Source organism: Leopardus geoffroyi, chromosome A3 (assembly GCF_018350155.1).
Source record: "Leopardus geoffroyi isolate Oge1 chromosome A3, O.geoffroyi_Oge1_pat1.0, whole genome shotgun sequence".
Taxonomy (NCBI): Eukaryota; Metazoa; Chordata; class Mammalia; order Carnivora; family Felidae; genus Leopardus; species Leopardus geoffroyi.
In genome coordinates, this window is record NC_059336.1 from 87,685,802 (window position 1) to 87,712,501 (window position 26,700).

The 26,700-nt window shown below is 47.5% G+C and overlaps 2 protein-coding genes across 4 annotated transcripts in view; both read right to left on the minus strand.

The window, feature by feature from the left end:
- Nucleotides 1-4,214, minus strand: part of FIGLA (folliculogenesis specific bHLH transcription factor) — a 79,132-nt gene extending 74,918 nt beyond the window's left edge. For both annotated transcript variants that reach the window (XM_045446397.1, XM_045446396.1), the window contains exons 1-2: nucleotides 3,774-4,214; nucleotides 797-949 (exon numbers count right to left, since the gene is read on the minus strand). In XM_045446397.1, coding sequence (XP_045302353.1) covers nucleotides 797-949; nucleotides 3,774-4,019 — 399 coding nt within the window. In that variant the 5' untranslated portion in view covers nucleotides 4,020-4,214. The remainder of the gene's footprint in view (nucleotides 1-796; nucleotides 950-3,773) is intronic.
- A 129-nt stretch (nucleotides 4,215-4,343) lies between these two features.
- Nucleotides 4,344-23,812, minus strand: CLEC4F (C-type lectin domain family 4 member F). 2 transcript variants are annotated; one of them, XM_045446394.1, is made up of 8 exons: nucleotides 23,751-23,812; nucleotides 23,366-23,483; nucleotides 22,405-22,521; nucleotides 21,975-22,085; nucleotides 18,934-20,052; nucleotides 14,039-14,190; nucleotides 13,039-13,157; nucleotides 4,344-5,655 (listed from the first exon to the last, which is right to left on the minus strand). In XM_045446394.1, the coding sequence occupies exons 2-8, from the start codon at nucleotides 23,424-23,426 to the stop codon at nucleotides 5,634-5,636; spliced, it is 1,701 nt and encodes a 566-aa protein (XP_045302350.1). In that variant the 5' UTR covers nucleotides 23,427-23,483; nucleotides 23,751-23,812; the 3' UTR covers nucleotides 4,344-5,633. The 2 variants fall into 2 exon arrangements, with proteins under 2 accessions (XP_045302350.1, XP_045302349.1); XM_045446393.1 differs by lacking the exon at nucleotides 4,344-5,655 and adding an exon at nucleotides 11,896-12,342.
- Nucleotides 23,813-26,700: the final 2,888 nt, after the last annotated feature.

Sequence of the window (26,700 nt, forward strand, 5' to 3'; positions counted from 1 at the left end):
TTCCCACCCTCAGATTCCCAAGATTCTCCCCACCCAACTTTAGGACCAGTCTTGCTTCTCCACCTTCTCCTCTCTGATGGCTCCTCCTCCTTCCTGCCAATGGTGTCACTCATGACTCATTTCTAAGGTCTTTCTTCGTACCTTACCTCCTCTGATGACTAATTCACTTACAGGCCTTCAAGTCCTGCCTGACCATGCAACAAACCCATATAACTAGCCCACAGCTTCCATCACCTAATGGACAGTTGTGAGCTCTACACACTGATAATTGTGCTGACACTACGTGCTTCACAGTTTGCATAGCAGGCTTGTTTATGTCATCCTACCAAATGGTTGAAAATCCCATGAGACTGGTATCCCCAACCATTGCTGAGCATTCCACCAGACTTGTCTTAGAGAGGGCCTCTCCAAGGGAAATGCCTCTTCCTTTCTGTGTCCTGTCTGATGGGAAACCACCACTATAGAGTGGATTTATGGAAGCCTCCTGTCACACCCTAGCTATCAAGGTTCTATTAAAGACATAGCAGTTAGGAACCAGGTACCCTGGACAGTGACAGGAGGCAAGTATATAATCAGAAACTTGGCTCCAAAGCTCACACAGATCTGGATTCAAACCCCAGTCCTGACATTTCTTAGCTATGTAGCCTTTACTTGTATTTTGGTTTCCTGCTCTGTAAAACACGGATCACAAATAACTCCTAGGATTGTTACAAACTAACCGGAACATATAAATTGCTCAGCACATGGAAAGGGCTCAATAAATGGTGGACATTGTTCTAAATTCTTAAACCTTTACCTCTGAGTCTTTGGCTCCTTCCAAAACATCACTGAGAACTTGTATGTATTCAGTTGCACCTTTAAGGATATCAACCTTGCTAGGCTTCCTGCTTTGGGGAAGAAATGGCACAAGCGCCTTCAGTTTGGCAAAACCACGGTTGAGATTTTTTATCTGGAAAACAAAAAAGCACAGTGACACACAGAGAAGCTAATTTGTACAGATGCCCCCCCCCAAACCATAGCCCCCGCCTACTGGGCGCTAACCTTTTGTGAGGGCTTGCTTTCACAGCTCATGTCTGGGTGGTGAACCTAAATAGGCATATGCCAGAGTCCCCACTCCACTGGCAGTGCAGTTGCTGGCAATGGAGGAAGGAGCGGCGTAAACTCAGCACTGTGGGTGGACGGGCTAGCAGGGGGGAAGGGGTCTGTGTTCTTGCTGAACCCTGTCCTCCTCCTCTTAGAGCATACCTGCTGCACTGTAATGTTCAGGCAGTTGGGTAGTGGCTAAAAACTCTAAGTCAATACATCAGGATTTAAAACCCAGCTCCACCACACACATACTAACTTTACAAGAATGTTAGGATACTTCATATTGCCACATTATGGTGTATCTGCTAAGTGGAAAATACCCACCTTGTAAACATCCTTGTGGTGATTAACATAATTATACATAAAACTCTTCTTCCTGACCTGGTGCATAGAAAGTCCTCCATAAGTGGTACTGATAATGAGTAAAATGTGCAAACACTGGTCTACTCAAGCACTGTGCCATCAACTCTTTAATCTCTTTCCCAGCCAAATCAGGTGTTAGTGTCTAGAGAGTCTGCATGTTGGCAAGACTTTAAAGGCAGAATAAGGCTAGCTCTCTATAATTCTCCAGGGTCCAATCCTTCAGCTCACAATGCCTGGAACTCTGATGACCATCCCCCTGGGGGAAAAAGGCCTTGGAAAAAACTGGTTTCCACTACACCATAAAGCCAATATACTCCTGTTAATCGAGAGTCCTCTCCCACTCCAGATCAAAGTCAACAATGGACATAGTTATCTCATTACAGCAGAATACAAAGACCAACAAACATATGAAAATGTGCAACTCTGATGAAAGGACTACAAAATAAAAATTAAATGCCATTTTTCATGTACCAAGCTGGTAATGTTGTCATTTTGTTAATCATACCCAGCATTGGAGATGGACAAAGGGAACAGTCTTATACCCTGTAAGAAAGGATGAAAATGAGTAAACTTTCTAGAAAGCAATTCGGCAACTTGTATCACAACTTTTGAGATTGTATAGGTCCTATGTTCCAGTAATTCCATTTCTAGTATTTTGAGAGCAATTGCACATAGATATATAGACCAGTAAAAAGCTGCAAAAAGCATAAAGACTGGATAAGTTATGGTCTATTTATATGACTATGCAGTAAAAAGCTGAAAGAATGCTTAAGAATGAGGAAATGTTTTTGATAGTGTTAAGTGGAAAAAAAACAAAAATACGTACTAGCTCACAGTTTTATAGAATTATATATGGCACACACATAACTAGAGAAAAAAAGACTGGGAGGATATATACAAGAATGTCAGTTCATGGTAGTTATATCTGTGTTATGGTTGCTTCTGTTCCCTGGTCATTTCCAGGTGTATTAATTTTGTCGTTGTAAAGAAGAATGAAGGTCATTAGCTTTAAAAAAGAGGGTAGGGGCGCCTGGGTGGCGCAGTCGGTTAAACGTCCGACTTCAGCCAGGTCACGATCTCGCGGTCTGTGAGTTCGAGCCCCGCGTCGGGCTCTGGGCTGATGGCTCAGAGCCTGGAGCCTGTTTCCGATTCTGTGTCTCCCTCTCTCTCTGCCCCTCCCCCACTCATGCTCTGTCTCTCTCGGTCCCAAAAATAAAACGTTGAAAAAAAAAATTAAAAAAAAAAATAAAATAGAGGGTAAAACCAGGATGAATTCTCTGCAGAAAGCAATTCCTTCCTGATGGGAAGGCCCATACAAAACGCAAACTACTGAATCAGAATCTTGTTTGAGGCCACATCATCACATCCGATTCCAGGGTTATTTTCACAAAGGGTCCGTGCCTGGTGAAACCAGGCTTTTCCACTCCCTCAGTTTACCCCAACTTCCCCTGTTCTACTTTCACTTGGTCCTTTCTCCTCCCGCCCTTTCCCAAAGCTCCTAGCTGATGCACCGGGGCTCCACTTCCAGAGGACCCGGGCACGGGCAGCAGAACCTCTCCCTCAAGTCCCAAGCCCGAAAGCGCGCCCTCCGTCCTCTCCTGCCCCCACCCCCCACCCCACTCCCCGTTGGACTTCCTCCGCCGCGTCCAAACCCCCAGGTCTGCAAAGAGCAGAAGGGAGGCCAGATTGGACAAATTGGGGGCCCAGGTTCGATGAGAAATACTAAAAGCCACCAGTAGATGCCGCTCGGACTACGGCGCACAAGACCATTCCGCGTTGTGATTCACCGCGGCGTCCCAGCCCGACTGGGAAACAACACTAGCTGGAGTGCAAGTCCCGTGCGCACCCCTGCACCGTGTTTCCTTACTCTAAAAAAAGATAAAAGAGTAACTTCCACTGGGCCCCCTCACCCCATACTTGCTTCGAGGCAGAGATGCAGAAAGGAAAGGGGTGGTGGGAGCCCTTTGCACCCCAAGCGCCTACCCAGCGCCGAGTGGTTGGGAGATTTAAGCGCGACTCCTGGGCACTAAAAAGCACTTGCCAAGGCGAGACATTTTTAACGTTGTCAGGGGCCTCGCGTGTCCCCACTCCCACCCCTAGACCCCGTTCCGGAGGGTCAGCAGGTGAGGAGGCCATCCTAGCGTCAGCGAACGTCTCCCGGACGACGGAACCTCGGGCCTCAGGAGGTTCGAGTCGCCTCGGAACCCCGCGGGTGGGGGTAAGTGGGTGCACGGGCTACCGGCCAGGTGTTTGGTGGCGAGCAGCGGGTCGTGAGGCGGCCGAGCCCGGTGGCCTTGGGGACCCGCGCGGAGCAGGGCGCTCACCCGTTCGCGCTCCTTGGCGTTGGCCACGCGCCGCCGCTCCAGCACCAACTGGAGGTCCTCGGTCGAGGAGTAGCCGCCCGAGGGCAGCCGCTTGAGCCGGCAGATGGCGGCCAGCTGGGGCAGCGGCCCGAACTGCTCCCGCAGCACGTCCTCCAGCACCTCGGCCTGCGGGACGCTCAGGAGAGCCGAGGCGGGCGCTGCTTCCATGGCGGCGGGCGGCGGGCTGGGGGCGGTGCGGCCTTTCATCTCCCGCACCTGCGGCGGCAAGAGCTGCGGAGCGCGGGGGCGGGGCCTGGGGCCCGGACCACCTGTCCCGGTTCCCCTACCCCGGCCTAATGCAAGTCGGGTGCCGCTCGCGGAGCCGCGTTTCACGAGCTGCACAGGTGATTTTGGTGAACACTGGATTACAGACAGCACCGGTTCTTAAATCTGGCCGCACACTGGAGTCGCCTGGGGGAATTGGGTTTTTCTTGATCCGCTTGCCTGGATTCCAACCCCCAGAATTCCAGTTTGATCAGTCCAGGCTGGGGACTGAGCTTCTGGATATATGTATACGCATGTATGCAAACATACTTATGTACATGTATATATTTACCAGACAAAAATTTTGCCGGCTACAAAGAAAACTTTTAAAAATTCATTTTGAAATAAATAAAAGTTGCAAGAGCAGTAACCAAAAGGTCCTGTAGCCCCTTCACCTAGATTTTCTACTTGTTAACGTTTTTCCACATTTACTCCATCGCCCTCTTTCTCTCTAGGAATATTCCCATTTTCATTATTCTTTTTCTGAAGTGTTTCCTAAGTCTTGCCCTGTCATCATGACCTTGACAGTTTCTAAGAGAAGTCTTTCATTCTGAAGGATGTCCCTCACCTAGGTTCTGCCCAATGTTCCCTCATGTCCAGACCTAGGCCATCCCTTCTTGGCAGGGACTCCACAGAAAAGATGCTGGGCTTTTCTCAGTGCATCCCATCAGGACATACATGATGCCAACCTGTCCCACCACTGGTGAAGTTAATCTTGATCACTCAGTCACGGTGGTGTCTCCCAGGTTCCTTCACCATACATGGACTAACTTTTCCTTTTGACTGATAAATATTTTGTGAGGAAATCACCAAAATCCTTAGCATCCATTGATGACTCCTGCCTGAATTAACCACTATTTTGTGGCCAAATCATTGACAACCAATTGGGGGGATGAGCTTTCCTTCTCCTCATGTATTTATTCATTTTGTGTTTATCTCAGCATGAACTCATGACTTTATGTTTTGCTCAATAAGATGTACTTTATTCAGATCACTATTTCAGTGCTCAAATGGTTCCAGATTTGGCCTGTAGGAGCCCCCTTCGTGCTGGCTTCTCTGTTCTTTTAACATGACCCCATCATTCTTTGCGTGCCTTCTTACTTGTACCAAAAAGGCATGACATGTTCCTGGCTCATCTTGAATCTTCCCAGCCTAGCCATGGAATCAGTCAATTCTAGTGGAAGATGGAATTTAGAAACAAAGTTTTGGAAGCTTGGTTGTTCATTCCTTTTGGATGTCAATGCTTCTAAGCCCTTTTAGCAGATAGGAAACATACATATGTACACATATAAGTATACACACACAGTTATATCTATATTTTTGTGTAGTTAGATAGATGACAGAGAGTTAAAACGCAGGAGTTCACACGAATATCTCCAATTCCAATCCAATAGCTCACATTTCTCTCTTGTCTCTCCCTAATTTGTAACTCCCTTCTCCAACAGTGAGAAACCTGACTCCTGTTATCCTCAGTATATTTACTTATTTATTTGCTCAACTCTCGTATACATCCAGTTTCCTAGCCACATCAGCCACCTCCTCAGCCCCATCTCCTCCTCAGCTCCCACCATGACACTGCCTGCAAGAGAAGAGAAGAGGACACACCAAATGTTTAACTGGGGTTCTCTGAGTAGTAAGCCTGGGAATGAGGGAAGATCTGTACCTCGTATCTTCTACATTTCTTGAATTTTTCACAATAAGCGTGGGTCACTTCTATAGTGTATATATATATATATAACCTATATATATGTACACATTTAAGAAGAAAAATAATTTTTTTCTCTAAGTTTATTTGGTGTTGTCTGCCGGCAAACAGATAGAAGGTAACGAGAGCCAAATATGCGAAATCTTAAAATGGAGATAGTTTACCCATTTACTTGAATTTCCGTGAGTATCAAAAAGGACATTTTCTAATTTATTGCCAAACCCTGGAGTGAATATGCTAGTGTGTGTCAGGGGCCCAGCGTGAGAACCCCAGAATTTATTCCTCCATACCTGCTCCCCTCCATCAATTTCAACTATAACTTGTTGGCCTCTTGTCTGTTAGACTTGTATATTGGGCCATATGTTCTGAGGGAGAGCAATCACATGAACTAACCTGAGCCAAGGTGTTACACCTGACAGTGACTGGGTGCTTCCACCTTGCCATTCCCCGAAGATACAATGGCCTAGTGAACCAAAAGTTAATTTTTCTCCCCTCTGGCAGTGTGAGAGGCATAGGTCATCTCTCTTCCTCATGTCACCCAGGGACTTAGGTTCCTTCCAAACCATTGCTCCTGAGTGTCATTTCCAAAAATGGAGTTGTCCTATTAGAGGCCTCTGCCATTGCTGGTGCCCAGTGGCAGCAAAGTCCTCAGGCATTCACCCCAATCAAGAGTCAGAGCAGGATCAGAAATTCCTCTAGGTATTCCAAACAGAGCCAGTGGTTTAATTCGGGGATTTAGGTGCTTAACACCATCACTGGGAGAGCCGGTGAAGCAGGAGAAGTTCAGTTTGAGAACATACCACCAAAGCTTCAATCCAGGGAGTGGGAACCAATGTTACCATAGCTGCCACTCAACTCCCCCAAAGCTGGGAAAGGGGCCCTGGAACACTGTTGCAGAGAAACACCAAGTCCCACCCCCAGGCTTGTCCACAGAAAATAGATGGAAGGACAGGGACGTGAGCTCTGCCTGATGTCCATGCTCACCATCTCATACGCCTGTTTCTAAGGAGGTCCTCTTAACTGACATCCAGTACTCTGGGAATAAGGCATTCTGGGAAATGGAATTTCAGACTTCTGCCTCTACAATGCAGAGAGGCACCCTGGAGGAAGGGAAGGAGCAAGGAAGAAATGGGGGGGGGGCAGCTAATCCACTGTCTCTTCCGCCTGAGACACACAGAAACTGGCCCTTGTTCCATCTTTTGCCCCAGCAGATTCACCTCATCAATCCTGTTTCCTACCCTGGGACCCAGCTAAGAGGGACACTCCCCATATCTGCCTGGGTCTTTGGCAGCTCCTCATCCCACTGACCAGTTTTTGGCTTAGACACAGTAGCCTTAATCTTTGTACCTCAGTCAAAACATGAAAGAGCTGCTAACAAACAGCTTTAATAAGGGAAGGCAAAGAATGACATTTTTAAAAGGGACCAGAAACTATAAAAAGACAAGTTTGCATTGCCCAGAATGCCTATCTAAATCAATTTGGCAATTTCATATTATTACTCATATTAATGTAAATTCATATTATTATTACATACTATGTCTTATTTAATCTCACCATATTCCTGGGCACCTGATTTTACTCCCATTGTACAGATGAGAAAATCAATGCCAGAGAAGTTGAGTCACTAGCCAAAGCTACACTACTGGTCAGCTTCTCCTTGAGATCTGAATGGCTGCTGTCCCAGGGTCACCAGGGATAGACCTTTGTGGAAATCCCACACTTCCAGCTGGCCTGGTCCACCAGCACACAGGCCCTGCTTGCCATGCTCCATACTTCACTTCCCTGGAGGCTCCTCCTCCTCCACCCCCACTGAGCATGAGCTGGGGTTACTATCTTGGCCACATCACCAGAAGAGTTAACTGTAGGTCAGAAGTGCTTTTCTACCAAGAACAGAGAAGGGGAACGGACCCACAGGCTTTGTCCCCAAGAAGCTGGTGAAAGGTCAGGGACCCCCAGCTCAAATCCTTCTCATTTTTGCCACTGTGCTCAGCAGCAGCCAGTAGCCTCCAGCTTTGACAAGATGAAGAACGATGCCTGGCAGCCTCATGAAAGAGTAGATAGAAGCTTGGAGCCCTGCAGGCTATGGGGCCTCACAGAAGAATGGGGACTTATAGGGCCTCAGGGTTAGTTGTGGGTCCAAGGGGAAGGAAGAGCTTCTGCAGCACAGGAGTTCATAGGACTGCAGGCAAGACATTCAAACTCTCTAGGCCTCATCTTGCCATCTATAAATGGGAGATTGTGACAGAACCTTCTTCAGAGTTGTAGCAAGGAGTTAATTAGGCCATTGGCACAATAGTAACAGCTAACGCTTATATAATGGGACCCATGTGCCATGTACTTTTCTAACCTCATTTTATGGGTTAACTTAATCACACAACGACTTCAAGAGAGAGAGGTACTGTAATGTTTTCATAGAAGAGGAAATTGAGACACACAAGTCAAGTAACCAACTTTCCCAGCTAGACAGGGTTAAACCTGGGATTGGACCCAGGCTGTCTGGCCACAGACTATAACAGTCTATAACCACCAATCTCTCCTGCCTCACATAATTCCTACCACATTATAAGTGATAACTACAATAGCAATGATGATATATGAACCAGATAGAATGTCCAAAAACTTGGCTATTACACATAAGTGACCCAGGCAGGGTGTTCTGAGAAAAAGTGCAGAAGCTTCAGTCAGAGGTGGTTGAGGAGATACTGAGGTCCAGGGCTCGGTTCTGGTGACCCCATAGCAGAAATATCATGAAAGGCTTGTTGGGGCCACCTTGAAGAGGGCCTGAAACCTCCATCCTGGGACCAGCTGGAGTAGGAAATGCTTATCATATCTAATAAAGATGAGATTGCAACAAAAGTAGGGCTTTGAGGAGATTCAAGAGGAAGTAAGCTACAGGCTGCTTTGGTGAGAGCAGGTGGAACGGAGAGGCACAGCTGTGTTATGGACACCCTGCTTCGTGTGGCCTTGTCCTGGAAGGCCTTTTCCAGGAAGAAGCCTTCTTGAGGCCCAGCTGGCAGACCCTCTTCTATCCTAAGTCCCTCCCACGAGTATCCCAGGCCTCCTTACTCTTCCATGACTCTCCCTGGGGCTGGGGCTGGGGCTAGGGCTTTTACTGGTGGCAAGGGTCCCTGGGCTTGGTTGGCTTTGAGCTGTAGGAATTGATAGCAGCGTATAGAAGCATAGCCACTTATAACTGGCCCTTATAAGCAAGAGCAACACAAAGGGAGAGGGTCTTTCCAAAAGCCATGGTATAGGCATACAAGGGAGTTGGACAAAGACCCAGGCCCAGATCTGGGTATATGGGAGCAAGTGTTGTAAGAATTCCGGAGTATAGAGGGCTGGGGCATTAGCTGATAGAGGACACTTACAGTTTCTGACTATAAGCACAGGTAGATTTTTTTCTGAACTAATGACTTGCGTCATCCTCAAAATGCTGTGACATCTGCTTCCAGAATATGCTCACTCTCCTGACTAAGAAATTGTTCCCTGCCCCTAGAAAACCAAGCCTAGGAGGTCATTTCATGACAGCCAAAAATTCTGTGCCTTCTTCTCCCTATGCTAGAGCCAGGATCTCCCCTAACTCATAATGTGTAGACTCCAGCCTCTATCAGGTTGGGCCCTCATACCCTAAAAGACTGGAAATCATAGCTCTGGGAGAAAAAGCTGTGGGCACCCATGTGGTGGCAACTGTCTATTACAGCCTATATCTATCATCAACATAATCCGTGGTAACTGAGAGTAGCAGCTATACAGTGGAGGCTGGGTAGAGCAGGCTATCACTCCAGGGTGACAAGCTGACCACTTCCTCCAGGACAACCGAGGACTTCATTCTGTCTCCCCAGATGGCTCCACTCAGTCTGTAGAGAACTTAATTCCTCTGCCTTTCTGACTCTCTTGGGGAAATTTCAGCTTTCAGAACCTTCTCGATAGGGAAGAAAGGGCCAGCTCGCGCATGAGAATTGACCCTGGAGTGTGAGCATGTTTACCTGTCCCTGTCCCATTAGCTTTAGGCCACAGACCGTGGTTGGTTAGATAGATAACGAAGCTAGCTTGCTACTCCAGAATGTCACCACCAGGTTTCAGGCTCCAGGTTTCAGGTTTCAGAGGATTCTTCCTGCGGCTATGAGAAGGGGCAGGATGTCCTAAGTACCTCTCCTCCCTACTAGAATGCTGGCTTCGAGAGTGGGGGTGGGGTGGAATTTTATGTTTCATTCACTTTTGAATCCTGAAAACCTAGAAGAGTGCTTGGTACACGGTAGAGGCACAATAAATAGTCCTCGATTGCATGAATATTGATAAAAACTAAAAGTCTTCAAGTAGACTTAATGGTCATGAATCTTTAGACATTAAAGTAATACTAAAATACATAAATCAAAAGCTATTAGAAACATAAGAACATGACAAGATAATAAACATATATAATGTTCTACATGGGAGAGTTAACACAAATAAATCCTCCTAGAGAAATTGATAGGTTGTATGGACAACATATAAATAAGGATATTGAATATTTGAATAATGAAAATCATAAGCCTAATCTAATAAATATACCTGTAGAATATTTATAAAAAGTGAACAGATACTACTAGGCCATAAAGAAAAGCTCTGTAAATTCTGCAAAAGTGGGACATATTAATATTGGCTGCTACCTTTTTTGCATAGGCTACGGAAACCATAAAACAAAGAATAGGAACACATAAAAAGAAAACAATAAACCCATCCCTATATATCTATATTGCTATAGTACAAACTACTAAGGGATAAACTATCAGGAAATCAAATCGTGCAACATAGGTAAGTCTAAAAATAATAATAACAATAAACGTGTTTAAAAGAAATACAGCAAGGGGTGCCTGGGTGGCTCAATCGGTTAAGCAGCCGACTTCGGCTCAGGTCATGATCTCGCGGTCCGTGAGTTCGAGCCCTGTGTCGGGCTCTGTGCTGACAGCTCAGAGCTTGGAGCCTGTTTCAGATTCTGTGTCTCCCTCTCTCTGACCCTCCCCCATTCATGCTCTGTCTCTGTCTCAAAAATAAATAAACGTTAAAAAAAATTTTTTTTAATAAATAAAAGAAATACAGCAAAATGTTATTTCAAGCCTGTGATAGAGGAGAAGTTTCTAAGATCGATAAAAAGCTAAGAAGCCATAAAAGAAAAGGCCAAAAGAAAAGCCAAAAGGAAAATATGAATACGAACAGATTAAAGTCCTACTCAGCCAAAGATATCATACCATGTAGAATAGATTTCCATTTCTGGTCCTAATGGAGTAGCTGGAGCAGTCCTTTTGCTGTCAGCAACTGGGAAACTGGACAAAACTCATGAAACAATTGATGAACAATTGTTTTCAGAAATTGGACAATTGCAACCCAAGTTCCTGGCTAGGGAAGCAGACAGGCTGAACCCACCAGCCCCCTAGGATTCTTCCTGGAGGCTCCTGCCAGACCCCAATGCAGGGAGGAGGGTCCCTCCCGCACAGGGAATGACAGTTGCCCTAAGTATGGAGAGAGGAAGATGGGAGTTGGGGGAGACTGAGAGTGCTAGGATTTGGGGAGGAGCATGAAGGAGAGGCAGTTGTACAGAGGAAGAGCCACAGAAACCTACATTGGGCTCCCTGTGCCTGAATGCATAGGACGGGACTCCACAAGGCCAGGCAAAGAGCTGTTCTAGAAATTCTCATTCTAAATTGAGCTGGCAGAGATCCCAGTCCCTGGAAGGGGAGTGGAGCCACGAGAAGAGGCCAAAGCCAGAGATATGACATCAAGAGGAACAGTCGGGAAATGAGATGAGGCCAGCCACAGGACAGAAAGAAGTTTTTGGAGTGTTTTAAAGGCCTGGAAAAATCCAGCTCCAGCCCCATCTGCAACAAAGGAAATGCAGGAACACCTGGAATGACTATTACTTCTTGTGAATTCGTACCCCTGTAAGATGTCCCTGTGGTTTGTGTTAAACTTCTGCTGTTTTTCAAGGAACTAACTAAACATTCATAGCTATAAAGCCCTTAAACAAAGATATGCTTGTTATGCTTGATATGACAGAAGGGACATTGAGGAAGGAGACCAATCCAGGGAGAACAAAGGGTGGTGACCGTCGCAGAGACAAGCACAACGCTTTTGTGTGTTCAGTGAGTATTTATTGGGGACCCGCTGACAGGCCTGTGCCGGTTGCTGAGGGGGATACAGAGGCACAACAAGCCTCTGGTCCTGAAGAGCCCTTGATCCCATTGGGTCATGTGGGGTAAATATGTTTGAAGGGTTACATGAAAGGACAGAGCAGGAAACACAAAAGGCCAAATGGAAAGCCCCAGAGAACAAGCTGGGTTCAGAGGTTCACAAGGCAGCAGGTCGGCGGGGGAGGGGGGGTAGGGTGGGTCCAGAGCTGGCAACGGGCGGCCACCTTTCAGATCTGGCCTGTCTCAGGCCACATGCTGGTTGATGGGCTTCTTACAGACCCAGTGATAGGGGGTGTCACAGTGCATGTCATTCCACTTCTGCTCAATATGGACACAGTCTTCTGTCTGCCCATCCTGGTGCCGCCAGTTGTCTGGCTGATTTGTGCCCCAAAACCTGGAAACAAGATGGCTTTATTCCGCCAGACAAAGGAAGTGTCCCTTCCCCCGACTTTGGTATAGGGAGCTGAAGTGACATGGGTCCCTAATCTCCTGGTGGCCGTGGATGGGGACAGAGCTGGGCCCAAGGGTGCCCTAAGGGTGGCTCTGTTGAGGTTGCCTTTAGTTACTGAGGGTCAAGGGATAGGAAGGGTGTCTGAAGCTGTAAGCCCCACCCCAGAATTCACATTCAGATACCTTCTGGTGAAGGCAGGGCCTTCAAAAGTTACAGGATAGGCAACAAACAAACAAAGAACAACAACAACAATAAAAAGGCAGGAGGACCCACTCATGGGCCACTTGCCGGCCCCAGGACCTGTCTTGTTCTGATACCCCTCTGTGGAAGGGTCCACACAAGGACCACAATTATGCACACCCCGCACACATCATACACATCATACATACACACATATCATACGTACATACATACCACACATCACACATACATCACATACACAACCATATATCCACTCTTTATACACACATCATACACATCATACATACACATCACACATACACATCATACACATATATCATACACAACAGTAACACTTACTGGGCAGGAATACACACACAAGACAAGGACATGCAAAAGTTTCTAGCCAGACCCGCTCCAGACTCTGCTTAGGACAGCACCAGATTGTGCTGGACTCACACTCTGCTCCGGAAAGCATTGAATGGTGTCCCGTCCACCCAGCGCCAGAAGCCCTCCTTGCCCCTGTCAGTGAGGCCAATCCAGTGGTAAGAGGTACTCGTGAACTTTACCAGAAATTCCTGCAGAGAAAAGGCAGTGTTTAATCCTATGTGAGGAGCTCATTTTCCCGGCCGTATGGAAAAGGAGTCTAGGCTGTCCTCTCCCTGGTCCTGGGGCATGAAGCCCACTCCTCTGCAGGAGCTGAGCCCCTTCCTGCACCTTCCATGGTTTGTCCAGAGTTGAGGGCAGGATTCAGGTGCCCTCAGAGAAAATCCGTCTTCTCCCATGTTGACGTGATGAGTGTGCCTTCACTGGGACAAAGACCAACCATGCAATAAAAAATAGCATGGCCTTTGACAGATATACAAGAACAGCCTCAGAAGAACCACAAAGGATGGGCAGTTCTGTAAGCTGAAATGGACCAAACTCATTATGGTCCTTTGACAAGAACACTAGTAAATTCTGGTAAGGACCTTTGGCAGATGGGCCACCCAAGGTCCATATTGCCTTTGGTGGTCCTCAAACTTCTGTGTCTGGCTTTCCCAGGAAGCCTGGGTCTCCTGCTCATGGGCCTTCCACAGCCATTGGATTAACTGGTGTTAAACTCGGGACTGACAACTAGAGCAGACACTGAGGGGGAAGTGAGGAATGGGGAGGGACATATGCTCCCAACACTTTAAGGGCAGTCACCCATGCCACCTCTCTTTGCCCTTCCTCACTGTTGACATCTGTGGGCCTCTGGGTGTCTCCCTCATTCATCAAGAACATCGAGGTTTGCTGTCAGTGTTTTCACCTCCAGAACAAGGCGCTCGTTGCAACCCAATAAACATCTGCTCCCTGACTGACAGAGGAAACATGCAGGAAACAGCCCAGGCTACTGCAAGAGGAGAAAGGCCAAAGCGCCAAGGTCCCTCATCCCACACCAAGCCCGTCAGCACCACCCCAAGCCTGCAGCTCTGACCTGCTCCTCCTCAGAAGTCACTGAGGCCAGGTGGGCTCCCTGGGACACACAGAACCGCTCAGCCTCATGCCAAGACTTCTTGACGTGAGAAAAGTAATACAAGCTCCCGCTGTAGGCATTCCAGCCTTGCAGGATCAGCTGAAGAAGTTGATCTGGAGCAAAGATTGGGGAGGAGAGAGAACCAGGGGCTGGATGTGGATGCCCCAGAGCTGCCCTTCCTGACCTCTCCAGGGACTGGCCACCAAGAGTCACGGGCCCACACAGCACTTGATGCCCAGTGCTTGGGGGCAAGACCTGGGAGGCTGCACCCCCAGCCTGATACCCAGTACAACAGAAAGCAGCCCAGGACACCTGGCTCCATCTCTCCCAGGATCTTCAGATAGCTTTGTTACCTAGCGAACACTTTCTTTCCAGACTCCTGCATTCTGGCTCCACTACCCTCTTTCCCCATTCACTGCTATCACCTGACAGTCCTCTGCCTCTCAGTTCCTGCCATCTCCCTAGAAGACTTTACAGCCATCCCGTGGTGTCAGCCATTTCCTTGACTTCATCTCCATCCACTTCAGCTGCCCATACCCCAGACCATACTCAGGACCTGGTCTACCTGACCTCCCAATGTCAAGCTCTAGTAGCTCATTCCATGAGCACAAGCATCTTGTGTTCTCAGCTCTTTCATTCCTCCCCACTATAACGCTCTGCTTTCTAACATCATCTGTACCACAGCTATTTGAAATGGGACCACAACAGACTTGCTTGTTCATTCACTTATTCTTTTGTTCAACACCCATGGTTCAGTGTTTTTTAACTTCTGTGAACCAGGGACTGTTATACAAAGACCAGTAAGACATGATTTGTGCCCTCAAGGAATGTACAGTCTAGTAAACACGACATGTAAAAAGGGTGTTGAAGATGCATTCATTGAAAACCATGTGCATGCTAGAATAGAAGCATAAAAGACAGTCTGGTCTATTTCACCTGGGCTGCAAGTGATGCTCTCAGGAAGGACCCATACGTAGGCGAGATTCACTTGAGCTAAGTCTTAAAAGACTGAGGAAGAGTTTGCCAGTTGGTCAGTGCCAAAGAGAGCATCCCAGGCAGGGGAAAAAGTAGACACAAAAAGCATGGAGGTGTGAAACAGCATGGCATGGCCTGATCTGTTCAAGTGCTTGGGATGGTCAGTGCATAAGGGACAGGAGGCAAACTTGGACAGGTTCACCAGCACCATATCGTACATGTCGTATAAAGGAGTTTGGGGTTTTTTCCCCTTGTGAGCACAGGGAAGCCCTGAAGTGTTTTAAGAAGGATAGTAGTATGCTCAGATTTGCATTGTAATAATGTCAACCTGGTGACAGTGTGGAGACTAAATAAGAAGAAGCCAATCCTAACCGGGCCAGAGATACCAATTAGAACATAGTTGCAAATGTCTCAGTAATGATGGTGAGTGTATAAACCAGGGGTTTCAAAGTGTGGTCCCAGACCAGCAGCATCAGCATCATCTGGGAATTGGTAGAAATGTAAATTTCTCAGACCCACCCAGACTGGCTGATTCTGAAATTGTTTCTTAACAGTTGGTAGGGTTTTTTTTTAATGTTTATTTATTTATTTTTGAGAGAGAAAGAGACAGCACAAGCAGGGGAGGAGCAGAGAGAGAGGGAGACACAGAATCCAAAGCATGCTCCAGGCTCTGAGCTGGAGCTCAGACCCATGAACCGTGAGATCACGACCTGAGCCGAAGTCAGATGCTTAACCGGCTGTGCCACCTAGGCATCCCAACAGTTGGTGTCTTAACAAACCCTCTAGGTAATCCTGATGTATTCCAAAACCTGAGAACTGGTAGTCTAAACAGGACTGGCAAACTGCAACCTGCAAGCAACCTCTTTTTATAAATAAAGTTTTATTGGAACACAGCGACATTCTTTATATACATCTTTGGCTGCTTTATTGCTACAGCAGCAGACATGTTGCAACAGAGCCTGTTCATCCAGAAGCCCAAAATATCTACTATTTGGCCCTTTAAGAAAAAGTTAAACTAATGGTTTCAGTCCTCACTGCCCATTAGAACCATCTAAGGAACTTTTTAAAAAAATTCTAATGCCCACACTGCATCCCAGATCCCCAACCCCTCCAAAAAAAGTCAGAGTTCTGAAGGTGGGTCCCAGGCATCACTATTTGTAAAGCTCCTCAGGTGATCCCAGTGTGGCCCCAAGGTGGAGAAACACAGGTCTATGCTAAAGCAGTAGGTAGACATAGGACAACAGGGGGCATTGGAGGGACATTACGGAGGGCAGACTTCCAGGCTCTGACAGACCAGGAATCCTCAATGCTGCCTGCCAAGCCCCTCATTTGTCAGCTCTCTTTAGCAGCTGCTCAAACTGTCCCCTCTCCCATCCTTAGCAAGTGACTTCCTACCCTACCTAGGAAGAGACACCACTAAAGCTTGGCTGCCTCAGTTTCCTATTCCCACATCTGCAAACCTACTGCCACACCTCTTCCTCCTAGCCTCAGAGGTTCAAGTATTTATTGTCTCAACGCTTCAAGGTGAATCCCTCAGCCGTGTATGTCATTCCCAGTGTCTCCCTCCTCCAACCTCCTCCCTCTTTGCTGGCTCCTTTCTCCCATCTTCAGACCAAGCCTATCCTCTTAATCTAGAAAAACCCTCTCAAGGAAGTTCACTAAAATGTTAGCAGTGGGCTCATACAGAAAATATAGAACTTTTCATGGAAATACAAGTGGTTGTTTTCTCATCATTCTCTTTCTCAATATTTGCCACGTTGTCTATAATTAATATGGAGGTTTTATAATGTAAATATCAATTACGTGTTTTTTTCATCCCTCCCTCCACCATGTCACCCCCTCTTCCCCACAGCCTCCTCTGCTCCTCAGCCGAGGTCCTTGAATGGCTTGTGCACTTGAGCTCTCATTCACTCCTGCTGATGGTGGTCTGGCCTCTAGGCCACACACAACTCTCCACTGGAACTTCATTACCAATGACTTCTTAATTGCCCAGTGTCAGCGGGTGCTTATTGGTTATTTCACATGACCTCTCAGGCATTCACTAGAACTAGCTCCTTCCTTCTTGAAGTTCCCTCCTTCCTTGACTTCCCCAACTGCACATCTCCTGGTTCTATTCCTTCCTCTAAGACTGCCTTTTCTAATAGTCTCCTTCAAAAACTCATCTTTTCCTTCTTGCCACCTGAAGGTTGACTTTCTGTTTCTGCCCTCAGCCTTTTTCCCACAAAGCATTTTATTGTATGCAATGCCTCTTGCCTCCACCAACACCCACTGCCACAACCAGAACCAACATAACCACAGCTTCCACATCTGTGTCTGCATCCAGGGCCTGTCACCTACACTCCACACAGCATGCAGATGACAGCCACTTGAATATCCCCAAAGCATCTCAGGCTCAGCATGTCCAAATCTCACTGCTCTTCTCCCTTCTTTTATTCCCTCTCAGTCAGGAGGCCCATCTAGTCAGCCTCTTTGAAGCCCTTCAATAGACCCTCATTTCCTAGAAGATGCAACCCAAACTCAGAAGCCTTCCACATCCAGCTGATATGTCTCCAGGTCTGCCTAAAGATTTTTTTAATGTTATTCATTTTGAGAGAGAGAGACAGAGACAGAGAGACAGAGCACGAGCAGGAGAGAGGCAGAGAGAGAGGGAGACACAGAATCCTAAGAAGGCTGCAGGCTCTGAGCTGTCAGCACAGAGCCCAATGTGGGGCTTGAACTTACGAACCTTAAGATCATGACCTGAGCCGAGGTCGGATGCTTAACTGACTGAGCCACCCAGGTGCCCCTAGCATAGTGATTTTCAAAGTGCAATCATCAACCCATTCATGGGAGGCATCAAGGTCTTTTGGTTTTCTGGGGTTTTTTGTTTTTTGTTTTTATAAAAGATTATAGGGGGGCCTGGGTGGCTCAGTTGGTTGAGCACCTAACTCTTGATTTCAGCTCAGGTCATGATCTCATGGTCATGGGATCAAGCCCCATGTTGGGCTCCACACTGAGCATGGAGCCTGCTTAGGATTCTCTCTCTATATCCCTCTGCCCTCCCCCACCCATCAAAAAAAAAAAATAATAGATTATAAAATATCAGAGTGCATCCATGTGTTAAAATGTTTGCTTTTGAAATGTGTGTGTGTCTGTGTGTGTGTGTGTGTGTGTGTGTGTGTATGCATATGTGTGTGAGAGAGAGAGTGAGAGAGAGATACACATAATTATACTGGGTCACAATATAAAATTAATTTCAGGCTGTGCTTACATTCCAAACAGTTTTAAAGCCACCATCCTGGCCCCTGCCTACTAACCTCTCATCAACTGCCCTCTTGGCCACAGTCCAGTCACAGAACTGCCTGAAGTTTTCTGAACCTCATGGTTTCACATCTTCATGACTATGAACCTGCCACCCTCTTACCCTACTTGTTTGGCAAACACCTATGAGTCCTTCAGGGCCCAGTTCAAGGGCCATCTTCTCTGCAAAGCATCTTTTAATCCTTTGTCCTCCAAAAAATTTCTCCCCCCTCAGAAGATCCCTTGTCTATATCAGAGGACATCAACCTCAGAAGATCCCTTCTCCCTCCTCTTTGCTTCTCTCCACCCCAGTTCCTAGAGCTGTCCCTTACCTAACACCTCTTGCACCTCTCTGCATTTCTTCCACACATCGTTCATTTCTGAAGTATTGTTTTGTCACTCTGGCCAGATGACAAACAACTTGAGAGCAGGGTAAGCTGCCTTATGCCACCTTTACCACTGCCTAGGATTCAGCCCTTCTCCAGCACCCAGCCTCCTTCCTAGGGGGATACGTGCTGAAGTAAGCAAAAGACTGAAGGGACAGAAGACTCTAGCCACCCAAAAGACTATATGTCCCGGCCAAGCCCTCGCCTCCCACTTACTTTGTGTCCTCTGTAGCTGCTCCTGGGAACCAAAGGCCACACGGAGTGTCTCCAGGCGACTCTGCTCCTCCTGGATTCTCGTAGTTAGTGTTTTGGTGTCCTGTAGATCCCCTTTTAACCTCTGGATCTCAGCACTGGCCTTCTGCAGATTGCTCTCTAACATCTGGGTCTTGGAATCTAAGGCTGAAGCAGACTTCATTCCTTGTTTTAGGGTCTGTATCTCCCTGCTGGCATTTTTCAAATAACCATTTAACACCTGAATCTTGGAATCTAAGGCATTGGCATTTTCTAGCTCTGTTTTTAATAACTGGATCTGAGCATCTGTCTGCTCCAGATGGTGGCTTGCTTCTTGGGTCTGGGCAGTGACAGTCTCTAAATCTCTTTTTAACAAGTGAATCTCATCACCTGCCCTTTTGAAATGATCTCTTAATAACTGGATTTCAGAGCTGGCATTGTCTAAATGGTCTTTCAGAAAAGTCTGGGTCTGGGAGTTTAAAGCATTTGCATTTTGCAGGCTTCCCTTTACCCTCTGGATCTCAGCATTGGCTCCTTCCAAACTGCTTCTTAAAACCTGATTTTGGGCCCTTAAATCATGGACACTATCCAATTGGCCTCTCAAAACATGGATCTGAGCATTAGCATTCTTTAAGCTACTGTTTGCCAGCTGGGCCTGGGCATTTGCCATTTCCAACCCTGCCTTCAATATCTGAATTTCAGTGTTGGCATTTTCTAAGCCTCCATTCAACATGTGGAGATCAATGCTGACATTTTCTAAACTGCTTTTTAAGAAACTGTAGGTCTGGGAATTTAAAGTGTTTGCCTTTTCCAGATCTCCTTTTAGCTTCCGGATCTCAGCACTGGCACCTTCCATGGAACTCCTTAACATCTGGGTCTGGAAAGTCAAGGTATTGGCAACCTGTAGAACTCCTTTTACCATCTGGATGTCAGCACTGGCATTTTCCAGATGACCACCGAGCACCTGGATCTGAGAACTGACATTGTCCACTCTACAAGTCAACGTCTGCATCTCCATGCTCCAGGTGCTGGAATTCTCCACGTGGCTTTTAAACATCTGGATAGTCTCTTGCCACTCTGCCACCCTGCCAGAGTGGTGGGAATCTGGAGGGAGTAAAGGGAGAAGGTAGCCACAGAGGCCAATTGCATAGGGAAGCATTAAATGGGCCAACCACAGTGTTCTTGAAATTTCTGAGGGAAATGTCTAAGGCACAGCGCTGAGTGCTCCTTAAGCTGCCTCCTGCTCACTGCACCCACCCAGACCCTGGGAATGAGCATGCTGAGATTGTGAGCCAAAAATTTAAATAAATAAAGGCCTATTTAGCTGTCCCCCCATGAACTGAGGGGCAGAAGGATTAAAATACTTGCCTATGTAAACTAGCTATCAAGAAGAATCATGCTGGTCAGGCGCGGATTATTTTGCCATTGTAATTGAACTTGAAAGTAACTGATTATATCATTTAGAGCTGCTGAAGCTTAACTCCACTAAAATTTCACTATCAGATGGGTCATTATGAAAAAGAAAATAGGTATGAGTAAAGCCCATGTTTAGTCTTCCACTATATTTGCACACCAAGCACAAAGCCTCTTGATTCATCATTGTTACTTCTTAAAAACTGTATAGACAACAAACATAGTTTTCTGATCACAAATTCCAGAAACCCAACAACATAGGTACCTGTTGGGTTCAATGGGTACCTGTTCAATCCACAGGGCTATGGTGGAGACCCTCCGGGTGATACTAGACCCTAGAACCTTCTTAACGGGCTGGCACACCCAATGTTAACATCAAGCAAGAGTCCCAACAGAAGTTGAGGATATGGGAGACCTGAGTGAAAGCCCTGATCATTGGGGTGATTCAGGGAACTCACAGCCCCTTTCATCTGCATGGTCTTTCCCACCAGACCCACCTGCAGCTGCCTCTGGTCCTCCTAGCACCCGTTGCTCACCTCACAAGCTAAGACCTTATCTCAGACTTTCATGGTCTAAGACTCTTGATTCCAGCCTTCTCTCAGGAATAGAGTGAAGAACCCAAGTAGGGAGGGACCCTTTCTGGAAGATCCCTGCCCTATGCCTCATGCCCTATCTAGGTAAGTGTATGAGGCCTCAGCCACTGTGCTGAGGCCAGGCCAGGTGGGGCCAGGTGGCCTTTGAAGGTGCCTTGTAAAGATAGACAAATACATCAATGGAACAGAATAGAGAATCCAGGAGTAGACCCACATCTATATATGGATAATTGATTTTCAACAAAGTCACAAAAGTAATTCATGACAATCTTTTCAACAAACAGTGTGGCAACAATTGTCTATCCACATGCAAAATAAAAACTGACTTCATCCTCACACCATTATATAAAACTCAACTCAAAATTGATCATAGGCCTAAATGTAAAGCCAAAAAGTGTGAAATTTCCAGGAGGAAACATAGGAAAATGTCTTTGTGACCTCAGGATAGGTTTCCAACATGAAACCAAAAGTACAATCCATAAAAGAAAAAGAAATTGATAAATTAGACTTTATTAAAATTTAAATCTGGTCAAGAGAATGAAAAGACAAGCCATAAACCAAGAGAAAATATTTGCAAATTACATGACTGATAAAGGACCAAAAAGAGTACATACTATATGATCAATTTTACATAAAACTCTAGAAAAAGCTAATTAATCTATATTACCACAAGTAGATCAGTGGTTGCCTGGGGAATAAAGGGAGGAGGGGAGAGGGAAGGATGACAAAGGGCACAAGTAAACTTTGGAAGGAGGAATATGCTCATTATCTTGATTGTGGTGATGGTTTCACGGGTATACATGTAAGTCAAAACTTATCTGATTGTACACTTTCAATATTGTAATTTATTATCTGTCAGTTACACCTCAATAAAGCTGGTTTTTAAAAAGATCATGTCTTTCTGTAAGAAGACTGGAACACATTCAGGGGCCTGGGGGCATCAGAGGAGAGGCTTCTCCTAGAGTCTGGGTATCTGAATGCCCCAGCTCCCCCACCCCACCCTGCCCTGTGGCTACTCACTGTAGGGTTCCACAGGTAACTGGCTGGTCGTGTTGTCCTCTCCGGCAATCATGGCGGAAAACTCTTGGAAAGAGGCATATGGCTCCAAAGGAAGTCTTGGCTTCTGTAGAACTGAGACACCCATTCCCGAGGGGTCAGCACAGGCTCTCTGCACTAAGGCTGGGAGAACAGGCTGCCCCACCCCCTGGGGTTCCAGAAGGAGGGAGATGGCACTAAGGACCTCTCAGACTTTCCTCCATGGGCCTCGGCTCTTGAGAGGCTCCCCTTGGACAGGGACCTTGGATGAGTCCCAGGAAAGATCTGGTTCAGGCCTGGGGCCAGAGATAGACTGACTCTTCTGGGAGTAGAGGGTATGCATCTGGTCCCTCTGGGACTTCTATGCAGGAAGATGGAGAGAGTTGGTGGGGGGTCAGGTCACTTAGGAGCTTACCCATAACAAAGAGAACCACCAGCAAGGAGGCAACAGTCACAGCCATAACCGCCAGGGTGGTCTGGACAAGCCTTGGCCTCCTGGGGGCTGCAGGAGCCCCTGCCGCAGAGTCCAGCCCTACAAGGGAGAAGCCAGTGTACAGGAGGAGAATGTGTTGTGTGGGCTGGACAGGATTCGCTCAGTCTCTTGGACTGTCCGATGAGGATAAGAACATTGGCCACACTTATCATGCAGGCGGGAAATAAAGCACTTGGAAGCGTTCGCCAGAACTAACTGGGGGTGTGGTAGCAACACAAAGGTAAAGAGAAGACCACAACCCAAAACCTAGAGGAGGTGCACAGGGCAGAAGCCAGCACAGAGAAGGGCAACAAACATGCAGTGTGCATGAAAGAAGAAAGGAGGGAGACAGGGAGGGACAGAGAAGGAGCCTGACCTCTGAGTCCCAGGGCTAGGCTTGCTCTTGAACCCTGACCAGAGCAGGACTCACAGCCCTTTGGGACCACTGCCTCACCCATAACCTGACACAGGTCAGTGCTGGAGCCTCCCTCTGCAGGGTCATAAAGCCCTGCATGGATGTCCTAGGAGTGTGGAGGTGTGGTTAGGGATAAATAGTGTACAGAGAAATCTATTCCAAGGCGGAGAGACACCAGTCTGGAGCCCCTGAGGCCTTGTGGGGCCAGCCCAACACGCAGAGATGGGACTCAAAACCAGGTCCCTCTGAATTCAGTTTATTCTTTCTATTGACAGGTTGCCATCCCCAAGGAAAAGGGTCTGGGGAGGTTCACACAGACACTAGGGTGTGCGCCAGGCTCTCCATCCTCACCTAACCCACCTTCAGCCCTTGCCTGTTTATTCTGGAGGCTGAGACAGTGAGGAGCCAAGCTCTGGCCTGCCAGGGAGGGGCTGGGAGACAAGCAAGCCAATTCCTAATGAGGATAGGCTCATGCCTCAGTTTTCTCACCTCCGGGCTGCAGGGAGACACTCTGGTTGTCTGTGAAAAAGTGGGCCTTGTCACAATTCATATCTTCTTCCTTTATGCTCCAATGCTCCTCCCTGCCGCGGACTCCAACGGGGCTGTCCGGTGGGCCAGTAAGGATAGGAAGAGAAGCTGAGATACCCCGGACTTATATGGCCCTGAGTAGGGCCTGACCATCCTGGAAGCTCTGGCCCCCTCCCCTGCTGATTCTGCAGAATCACCCCAGCGGTGTCCTTCCTCTCCAAGCTCCCAGGCGCCAGACTGCCCTGCCCTCCCCTCAAGCCCATCACCCCAACCACCACTTTCCAGCATAGCTCCCAAAGCTAGCCTCAAATACTGTTTCACTGGCCTCCGGAGGGGGTGCAGGTCCTTCTCAGCTTCGTAGAAAAACATCCTTGTGACCGGTGGTTGATTCTTAATCCTAGCCCAGACCCTCGAAAGTAACAGGAAGTCAGGTAAGGGGAGGAGGAGCTGGGTAAGTGCAGCAGGGATTTGCAGGCCAAAGGTAGGGCTGAGGTGACTCTTGCCCACTTAGGACTTCACAACTGGCAGGGAAGGGAAGGGTCTGTAGTAGAATAAAAAGTATATTTGGTGTTGGGGCACCTGGGTGGCTCAGCCAGTTAAGTGTCTGACTTTGGCTCAGGTCAGTATCTGACGGAGCCCTGCACTGAGATGTCAGCTCAGAGACTGCTTCAGGTCCTCTGTTCCCCTCTCTCTGCCCCTCCCCATGCTCTCACTCTCAAAAATAAATAAACATTTAGGGGCGCCTGGGTGGCGCAGTCGGTTAAGCGTCCGACTTCAGCCAGGTCACGATCTCGCGGTCCGTGAGTTCGAGCCCCGCGTCGGGCTCTGGGCTGATGGCTCAGAGCCTGGAGCCTGTTTCCGATTCTGTGTCTCCCTCTCTCTCTGCCCCTCCCCCGTTCATGCTCTGTCTCTCTCTGTCCCCAAAATAAATAAACGTTGAAAAAAAAAATTTTTTAATAAAAATAAAATAAAATAAAAATAAATAAATAAATAAATAAACATTTAAAAAATTTAAAAAAAAATAAAACTTCAGATCCTCTGTCCCCCTCTCTCTACCCCTCCCCTTTCTCTGCCCCTCCTCCTCTCTGTCCCTGCCCCGCGCTCTCTCTCTCTCTCTCTCTCAAAAATAAATAAACATTTTTTTAAAAGTGTATTTGGTCTTTGTCCCAGTTCCTTGGAATTTCCCAAGTGATAGGAGCATTTTTTATTTTTCATAAAGAACCCCTTTTGAGCATACTTGAGCTTATGCTAATGAAGTGACTCACGATGGGCCCCTAGATGGTTTCAGGATAGGAACTGATCCCAGAAAAACCAAACTCCCACCTATCCAACCCCATCCCCACCCCGGACTTCCAGGTGGGAGAGGGGGCCTGGAGATTGGGTTACAAAAGATTTGAGGAAATTTCAAGGACTTTCCTCATTAGTGAATACATCCACAAGCCAGAGGGTGTCACATCCTAACTCCACAGGAACAGAGGCTATTGTGCTCTGGACTCTTCTGAGCCTAGCCCTACGTATCTCTCCATATCTCTTCATCTGGCTTTTCATTTGTATCCTTTATTGTAAACTGTAATAGTAAACAGTGATTTCCTGAGTTCTGCGAGTCATTCTAGTGAATTATCAAAGCTAGGGAGGGTCACCGGAGTCCCCCGATTTGCAGTCGGCTGCACAGATGTGTGGGTTGCCCGGAGACTCCACTTGCGGGTGGAATCTGAAGTGGGGGCAATCTTGTGGGACTTAGGCCTTCACCTGTGGGGTCTGTGCCGACTCCAAAAGTCACTGTGAGAATACCAGCTCGATGTCAGAGAATTGGTTAGTATCAGAAAACAGCAAATGGGACCCAACTTGATCCAATTTTGCCCCTCTGGCCGATTGGATCCATGCTCCCTTGAGTCGATTGAGTTTGGGACAAACTAAGAAAGAAACTGATGGATAAGCCAATGTGCAGCTTTGCAGTGAGACTGCAACTTCCCTGCTTCAGGGAGTCCCTGCTGCTTGTGGGCCTGGACTTAGAAAACAGGGAAGTGAGAGATCCTGGTGGAGCCATGTGAGCCCAAAGTCCCCAGCCCCACAAGGGGGTAAACAGCTGAGCAGAATGAATACTTCCACTGGCTGGTCATCACACCCTTCCCTAAGTCAGTTCTGAGGTTAATGGTGGATTCTTGTTCCTTGGTTCCCCAATACTTCAGATGGTTATAATCTTATCAAAATGGATCACATTTTCCCTAACTCATAACAGTCTAATTACATATTTGTCCTCTATCTCACCAATAACCCATTTACAAGATGTCGGTTCTACCTGGCAAATGGCTTGTGCCATCCTTATTGTTGCTTTTTCCTATTTTCACGCTCAGTTTCTACATCCTGTTCCCAAATCCCAGAGTCAGCTTCCCACAGACCCTCTGAGTGCTAAAAAGCCTGCAGCCCAAATGCAATGTTGGAGAAACCATCCTTCAAGCACCTCATCCCGAGGCAGGGTCAGGAGAACAGCCTCCGTCTAAGAGGAGCTCCTGTCATGGATGCTACTGTCAACTCAGCCAGCTGAGTGCACAGCTGATATGCAGGGTGAGGAAGGAGGCGGTTGCCTGTATATACAGTTCATGATGCCATGGCAGTGTGTGTGTGTGTGTGTGTGTGTGTGTGTGTGTGTGTGTGTCGAGTGTGGAGCCATCACCTGTTGGCCTGTTACCTCCTGTCCATTGAAAGCTGACCTGAGAGGAAAGGACACAGGAGGAACGTGAAGGCATCCATTTCTGGAGCAGTCAACAGCTCTGCCTGAGACCCCAAGAGTGTCGAGCAAACACTTTCGCCTTTGTAAAAGGGTAGCTGCTTGAGGTACCTCCCCAGAGGCCCATAAGAGGCCCTGGGGTGGCGAAAGAAAAGCAAGGGCCTGCCTTGATTTCCATCTCCCCACACACAGGAAGGGCCCAGGCCAAACCCACTCAGAAGCTGATTCTTCTTGGGACCTGAGAAGCTGAGGGAGCCTTAAAAGCAGAACTGAAAGGGGCAGAGTCTGGGCTAAGACAGGGCATAGTGCTGCAGAGGTGGTCGCCTCAGGTGTGACCAGCAGGACTCCCCATCCTGCCCCTGCTTCTCTGTCCCCATTCCCCTCCCTACCTCAGGCTCCCAGCTCTTTTTTTTTTTTTTAATGTTTATTTATTTTATGAGAGAGAGACAGCATAAGCAGGGAAGGCGCAGAGAGAGAAACACACACAGAATCTGAAGCAGGCTCCAGACTTTGAGCTGTCAGCATAGAGTCCCACGCAGGGCTCGAACTCAAGGAGGGCAAGACCATG